The sequence below is a fragment of the Gambusia affinis genome, linkage group LG22 (genome assembly GCF_019740435.1).
Source record: "Gambusia affinis linkage group LG22, SWU_Gaff_1.0, whole genome shotgun sequence".
Classification (NCBI taxonomy): Eukaryota; Metazoa; Chordata; class Actinopteri; order Cyprinodontiformes; family Poeciliidae; genus Gambusia; species Gambusia affinis.
The window spans coordinates 3,691,139-3,699,463 of record NC_057889.1 but is presented as its reverse complement, the minus strand read 5'-3'; the positions used below and the strand labels follow the sequence as shown (position 1 = coordinate 3,699,463).

Sequence of the window (8,325 nt, the reverse complement as noted above, 5' to 3'; positions counted from 1 at the left end):
TTGACTGTGAACCGTCATATTCATATTCTGTTCTCTAGTGCTAATAAGTGATATAAACGCAAATATAAGAGATGGAAATGTATACTTACATAATAAAAACGCACATGCAGACGGGATTAAGGAAGGATTGATCGTTAATGTTATCCGTGGAGGCTATTTTTATCCCAACGAGCCAGCAGAAGTATCGAAAACAAAGTAACTGTGGAACTACAAAATACACAGATGCATCTTTGGGAATTGCAGTGGTAAAAATGTACACATAGTCATGTATGGCGTGATAGTGACACCAAGTGGTTAATATCGCCATTACAGCACCTCTCTCATACTGTGTAATTCTCGCCTTATTCATGTGTGGAGTAACAGTGACACCAAGAGGACTTAATGGGAATAAATTTTTTTTTTTTCTAAAAAATCTAAAATTACAGAAAATCCGTTGAATTTAGAATATGGCTCCAAGAGACATTTTTGTTCGTCCTGAAAAGATACACATATGTACCAAGTTTGGTAATTCTAGGTTAAAGCATGGCTCTGGGCTGATCATTTAAAATTTTCTAGCCGGCGCCATAAATACATTAGGCCACGCCCACCAAATTTTATTATGGATTTCTTTCGGGGAGTGGATAAGGATCCATCCTAGTGAGTTTGGAACAGCTTTGCCCAAAACTGTGGAATTCAGAGCCAAACGAATGACAGCGGCGTTAGAGGTCACTTGACACGCCACGCCCACCTGCTCCATCAAAGCCGGTCGGGGCTGGAATCCAAAATACACCAGCATGTCTTCTGTTTCTGGAAAAACTTTCAAGTTGATTAGGTCAAAGGTGTAAGATAGCGACCGTTCCCAGTAAAACATGACACTTCCTGTTCTCAGGGGGCGTGGCCTGAGTGATGTCATCATTTGACCACAGGGTCTTTTATGTCAAACTATGATGATCAATCACTGAAAGTTTGGTTCCTCTGAGAGTTTTAGTGTAGGAGTTATAAGAGTTTTATGTTTCATGGCGAATAGTCAAAGTTTGACACATAGCCACGCCCACATACTTTGAAGTACGAAAATTCCTTTGATAACTTTTCACCTTTGATGCCTCAAGTGTGTGCTGAGTGATTTTGAAGTCTGTATCTGAAAAACTGTAGGAGGAGTTCGACCAAATACAAGGCTGTAAACATCAAAATGGGGTCAATTTTGGAACTTCATTCCAAAATGGCCGACTTCCTGTTGGGTTGAGACCATGGCTCCAAGAGACTTTTTTGTACATCAGGAGAATATACAGATGTGTAAGAAGTTTCGTAATTATAGGTTATAGCATGGCTTGGGGCTGGTCATTTAAAATTTTCTAGGGGGCGCCATAGAGAAATTAAGCCACGCCCATCAAATTTTATTATGGATTCCTGTCGGGGGGTGGATAAAGATCCATCCTAGTGAGTTTGGAGAAGTTTGGCCCAAAACTGTGGAATTCAGAGCCAAACGCATTAGAGGTCACTTCGCCACGCTGCCACGCCCACCTGCGCCATCGAAGCCGGTCGGGGCTGGAATCCAAAATACACCCACATGTCTTCTTTCTCTGGAAAAAGTTTCCAGTTGATTAGTTCAAAGGTGTAAGATAGCGACCGCTCAGAGTAAAACATGACACTTCCTGTTCTCAGGGGGCGTGGCCTTAGTAATGTCATCATTTCACCACAGGGTCTTTTAGGTCAACCCACGATGATCAATCACTGAAAGTTTGGTTCCTCTGAGAGTTTTAGTGTAGGAGTTATAACTGTTTTGAGTTTCGTGGCGAGTCGGTGAACTTTGACCCCTGCTATCCCCCCTTCAGCATGCTCAAAAACTCACCATTTTGATAACTTTGAATCGCCCATGCCTTCTGATCAGACTCACCAAGTTTGAAGCCGATCAATCAAAATCCCTAGGAGGAGTTCGATCAAATACCAATGCTGTAAATGGCCAAAATGGGGTCAAAACGTGACCTTCAATCAAAAATGGCCGACTTCCTGTGATACTTGCAGTATGACATTAATTGTAAATTCTGAGCATCTTGGGGAGCTCTACAACTGTACCAAATTTCAAGTCTCTACGACAAAGTAAGTGAATAGCAAAGGGTCCTTTGAAAATTGCTAGTTGGCGCTGTTGAGCCATTTTTTTTTAGATTTTTGCGTCGACCTTAAAATACGTAAATTTTAAACAGTCTCTATGTGTCTGCCAAATTTGGTGAGTTTTTGAATATGATAAAGCCTCCAAAAAGGCAATTCATTTGGAGGGAAAATAATAATAATAATAAACAGTACAAAAACAATAGGCCTTCGCAGCGCTTTGCTGCTCGGGCCTAATAAGAAACAGTACAGATACAATAGGCCTTCGCAGCGCTTTGCTGCTCGGGCCTAATAAGCAAATCAGCCCTAAAATTTGATGTTAAGTCGGATTTTTTTTCTTTTTGCTGCAGGTGAATTTTTTCCTGCAAAATATAATATTTTTATGACCTAAAATGTTTATTTGCATTTTGACCAATACAAAAATTTCAACTGACAAGAAATGTTTAAACTTTCTTTAAAATAAAACCAGTTTACACTTTTACACTTCAAGAAAAGCAAATTAGCTTACACGACTCCAACTGCGGTATAAAGTCCTACCCTTCGTTAAATAATTGCTATACAAATAAAGAAATAGGCTACAACTGTTTATTAGTGTGGCAGCACATATCAAAAACTGCTACCGAGTTTAAGACATAATGTCTCTTTGATGTTAAAAATATAAAACTTACCAAAACCTGCGCAGAAACGCGGATCGGTTTCAGAACTCACCTGGGAAAAGGTGGGGCTCACGTCCAAGGGGGGTGAACCTTCCTCCGCTTTCTCCTTCTCTGCGGCGCTGATGGGCTTCGAAGGTTTCGATATCAGATTGGATGGAAACATTTCATCCAGGGTGTTGCTGACAGACGGCAGGGTGCTCTGAGATCTCTCCCAGCCTCCGACCGAAGATGAGGCGGCGATGGGCGGCGCCGGTGTGGGCGTGATGGAGATGGACGCAGGCGTTGCACTGACAGCCACGGGGGCTGGGAGCTGCGGGGCTGGAGGCTTGGGGGCTCTGGGCTTTATGGACTTGGTAGGAGCCGGAGGGTGAGACTCTGCAGCTTCAGGCTCCTTGGAGATGACAGAACTCTCCTGAAGAAAGATTTAGTTTAGCATTAAATATGGAATATAGATGGATGTATCTATCCATCTATATTCCATTGCTGACTCAGACTTTGGCTGATATCAAAATTGTTTTTGTCAATGTTGCTAAATGTAGCAATAATGTTGCTGAGTTGGAAACAGTGGGGCGACTATTGTTAACAGCAGACATGAACTGGTGGGCCGGTCTGTCAGTCAAACTTCTCTCACTGCAGAGGCGAAGAGGACAGCGACTAATTTTTACTAAAGCAGATAAGATCAGCTTCACTTTTAAGTTTTGGTCGATCACCAATCATTTCCCAAAACTAAGGAAATCAGTGCCGATAAATTGGCCACAGGCATAATTCTCTATATCTTTGTTTCCTTTACAAATTTGCACAAATCATTTTTTCTATTCTGCTACTGTTAAAAATAAAAATAAAAAATTCACAATTGTGGTGTTTCCATTAGATAAGAAACAGTTAAAATCGCGTGAATAAGTTCTTTCACACCAATCATTAAAAATCATGGCGACGATGCATGTAAACAGCTACGTGTGATTGCATTCGTAATTCAGCTGGTTCATCACAAATTGTATGATATGAAAAAAATATTTCCATGGCAGTTTTGCGAAATACATCTATTTTGATTCAGACAAAAAGCCACCACATCTCAGCGCAAAAACATTTAATAGAAAAACGTGTTCATTCAAAGTTGCCGTGTTTTTATTAAGCAAGTTTATTTTCTTTTTTTACATTTCAATTTGCGTAACTCTTCGGTCAGTAGAATTAGAGTTTACCTGTCTGAGGTAGGAGGGGAGGGGCTTCTCTCCTTTCTCCAGGGATTTGATCTGACTCGGGGTCAGGGACTGGAAATCAGCCTTCTCCCCTTCCAGCCGTGACCTCTCAGCGCTGATCTTCCAGAAGGACGACTCCTCCTCCGGCCTCCGGCCCTCACTGACAGAAACCTACACGGGTCACACAAAGTCTTGAAATGCCCACGATGCTGAGGCCAGGGGTGTCCAAACTTTTGAGTCTCATGGGCAAAAGTTGTAAAGTCATAGCCAAGAAAAATATAATTTTACCAACTGAACAATAAACTAAGCATGCAGTAAATAACATAAACAAATTAGTCAGACATTTTGTAAGAATAGGTGTATAAATCATTATATCCCCAAAATAAAAAAGCGTTTCTCACATTTGCCTCTTTAAAATTTGTAAATTTTTGGGGGCGTTTTTGGGTAGAAAAAGAAAATGATATTTTTTTTGTCTCAGCTATAAAAGCAGGATTTTTGTCACATTCTGGATCAAATTTTGGTGTATTTAGCCATGTTTAATAAATTAATTAAAAGCATATTTTGGTGCTTTTGAGTGAAAGTCACTAAATATACGTGTTCCTGTTTACTATAAAGAAAGAAAATACAAAAAGTGTGGCTATAAAAAAATTTATACTTTCTACTGCATTTTCCACTGTAACAATAATTTAATTTGTGTGTAATAATATTACCCTAATTAAAAACAAAAACTCTCCACCTGCATCAACCAGGCCAAGCTTGTGTAATTTTTGAATTGCAGTTGGGGGCCAGGGGCCACATATGGCCCCTCACTTTGGCTCAGGTATTATTAGGCAGCTTCAGTTTTGTCAACAGTGAAATGAACTGCAATGTCTACTTTCTAGGTGCAAACATATTAGTACTAACTCATACTAACTCACAAGATATACCAGCTTGTTTTAATTAATGAAAAAGTACAAGATACACTGGCAGATTATTTCACTTATAGACATTTTCCCATGTTATAAGTAAAACTAGAGGAACAAGTACGTTATTGAAATCAATATTCAAGAATTACTGACTTAAAGCAAGCTCCTAAATCTTACTGAAAAGTTACTTGTGAGTTAGTTTTCCCCATTTCAAGCGTAGCAAGATACCTGCACTCAATACTAAACAGAAATACTTGGTAGGATTTTGAGTTTTTGCAGTGTGATCCATACCTTGCCTCCTGCTGTACTCTTCCCAAGCTGGTTGGAATGAGGAGCTTTTGCACTTTTGGAGTCGCCTTGAGAAGCAGAGGTCACCTGATCTGCAGAACCTGACGTCAAACTGAACTCCATCTGACTCTGAAACGCACATCAGATTTTAAACACTCTGGTACATACACAAACATGTCTGCACAATGAAGATGGCTGCTTCCGGCTAATCAGGTTTTACCTTTGTCTCCCATGAGAAAGGGGCAGAGTGCTCATCCTGCCATGTAATGTCCTATAAAGAATAGAAAACAAAGGTTTTTACCAACCGGCAATGTTAGGGCTGAAACGATTAATCAGATTCATCATGTTTTATCGATTATTCAAATAATTGTCAACTAATTTAGTAATAGGTAAATTGTTAACTGGAGTAAACAGACTCATAAAAGGACATTTGCTGAACAAACAACACAAACAGAGCAACAGTTGAGCCAAGAGAGTATAAAAAAATATATAAATAGATTTTGCATTTAAGATAAAAACAAGTTTGTCTGTAAATATGTTTCACCCAAGATTCCTCAAGGGGGATAGTTTTAACTTCACCCAGTTCAAACTCAGTAACGTAATGCTATCTTTTTGCATTTTAGGCAATAACATGTTTGTTTTCTCCTTTAAAATGAAATTTAGTTGTTTATTTGCATATTTTAATCTATTTCTAATACTGTATATAAAAGGTTCAAGTGGTTAAATGAAAAATCTGCAGAATGTGCCAATTTTTAAAATCTGATTAACCAAAATTGCCAGAATAACCAATAACTAATATAGTAGTAAGTTGCAGCCCTAGGCAATACAAGATTAACTGAATTTGACTATTGGGTTGTATAATTAGAACTACATAGCTCTAATTAATATAATATACAATTGGAATGAATTGGAGCTAAATATACTTACATTGGTAAAACTTATTTAGCTGAATTACTTGTTGTGAGTCGAAACTTTAGTTTTTAAATAGGTATTTTTACTTCCAACTGTTACATAGACATATGAATGACTCAAACTTAAGAAAAAGAACAAAATCACTGACACAGCAGATGAATCAGGGCTGCGTCTACCAAAACAACTTTGGTCATAATTATACGTTTAGATGCTTTGTTAGCAGAAACCTGCTGCAAACATGTCTCCCATGTTAATATTTTGTTGAGTCAACACAAAATTCACATATTCTTTATCGCAGAAAAATTTGATGTTGCAACTCATATCTTCCTCCCAACTCCTCTGGGATTTGGGGTCATAGTTCAAGTAATATTTCAGCCATTTTACTTTACTTTTATAAGCCATTTACAAAGCTTTTACTCAACACATTACATTCAGTGTAGGGAAGTCCAGATACTGATATTATGGTGTTTTCATTTATTTATTTTTTTATAGTTTTACACTGAGCCATGCTTTAGAAAGGGCTGATGGCAGTTGCCCAGGGCCCCGATTTTCATGTAGGCTCCACATTTTATTTAATTTTTTATGAATGAATGTTTGCAGTAATTGTACTTTATATAAGAGTCATATGCCCATATCCAGTTAGTTGTGGTAATATTTTAGGAGTTTTATTAATATAAACAATACTCATGTATTTGAAAATTATATATTTATAGTAATTTTGGGGGGTAGTTACTGGCCAAGGGATCTATTACGCCTACCACCATTATCTGATACCTAATTATGTATAGAATTATCTATTAATGCACTGTAATTTCTATTTGCAAAATAATTATTTTTTTGTGGATCAGGCACCAAATGGTTTACAGCCCAGGGCCCACATCATTGTAAATCCGGCCCTGTTTATAAGTTTCATCTACCAGTTTTAAATCGAAACAAACTATTTCACAAATTTAACGATATAGTAATGATTTATTTCTTACAAAAAGAAGAAATAATTGGAAAACATACTAATCAAAGCACAAAATATTTATGCCATTATTCACTCTTTGAGGTGTTACGAGAAATCATCTGTTGTGACGTCAAAGACGTGCTTTACGTCTACGTGGCTATTGTTAGCAGCCACACCAACGAAACCACAAAAACCTTCAAATACAAACTGAAATGTTGTTAAATACCTCATCACCGAAGTGGACTGTCTTCTGACCCGTCTGGAGGAGCAGTCTGGGGTAACAGACCACCTCCTCTCGGTCCACTTTATGCATAGCATATCTGGCTCTGATATGAGGGTCCATCAAGCTGTTATCAATGGCGTTGTCTTGCTCCTCCGGGGTCATTTTCTCCCAGGACGAGCCGTAATCGGATTTGATTTTCTCCCGTTCCTGCATGATCTTCTTGGCCATAGAGTTGATGGAGGAAAAGTACTCAAACGTCTTCTTCTCCATCCTATGGGCGTCGAGCCCCGCCATGGTAGCGGCGGCCATCTTTAACTTCTAACAGCTGTTGTTGTATTTTGAGAGGAAACGGAAGCTGGGAAGAAGAGGTGGGACAAGCCCGTTGTGCGTGTTATTGACGCCATCTACTGGTGTTTTGGATGTACTGGAACAAAATAAATAAAAAAGTAGCATTCCATTTGCTTTGACATATTTTATTGCTAAAACATGGGCGGAGTGTAAATGCTATTCACACTTAGACTGCATCTGTACCTACGAGGCCGTAGTAGGGCCATTGTAGATAGAACGAAAAGGATTACATTTCCTAAAAAAATTCTCAGAAGATTTCTAGGAAAAACAAGAGTTTGACTTTGAAAAGTCTAAATTTTTCTAGAAAAAGCACGGGAATTTCTCCATTTGAAAAGTCAAAAATTTCACTAAACAATATGAAATTTTGAGATTAGTTGCATAAATTTTATATATAGAAAAGAACAACAACAAAAATGAAGTTTCTGAGTTTTGAAGGTCAAAACTTTAGCAAGAAAAAAGGAAATTTTGAGATGGATCTCAGAAAATTGATAGAAAAACAAGGAAGTTTATGAGTTTGAAAAGTCAAAAATGTGCTAGAAAAAACAAAGAAACTTTCTAGAAATAAAACACAGAAAACTCAAAACATTTCCAAAAGTCTAAAATGTCACCAATGGCACCTGTTGGTGCTCCACCCCTCTGACTGAAAGATTTTCTATGCTGACGTGACTTCGGTTGAACCTGCTTGGCAACAAAAGGACACACTGAATGCCAGCAGGGGCTCCAATGAGAAACAGTAAATGAAACTATCCACTTGTTCAATTGA

At 38.3% G+C, this 8,325-nt stretch overlaps 1 protein-coding gene across 1 annotated transcript; it reads right to left on the bottom strand.

Annotated features, from left to right (window-relative positions):
* Nucleotides 1-2,676: 2,676 nt before the first annotated feature.
* On the bottom strand, nt 2,677-7,552 carry LOC122825067 (uncharacterized protein C1orf198 homolog). The gene is made up of 5 exons (XM_044106134.1): nt 7,218-7,552; nt 5,351-5,401; nt 5,134-5,259; nt 3,941-4,108; nt 2,677-3,153 (listed from the first exon to the last, which is right to left on the bottom strand). The coding sequence occupies exons 1-5, from the start codon at nt 7,521-7,523 to the stop codon at nt 2,692-2,694; spliced, it is 1,113 nt and encodes a 370-aa protein (XP_043962069.1). The 5' UTR covers nt 7,524-7,552; the 3' UTR covers nt 2,677-2,691.
* Nucleotides 7,553-8,325: the final 773 nt, after the last annotated feature.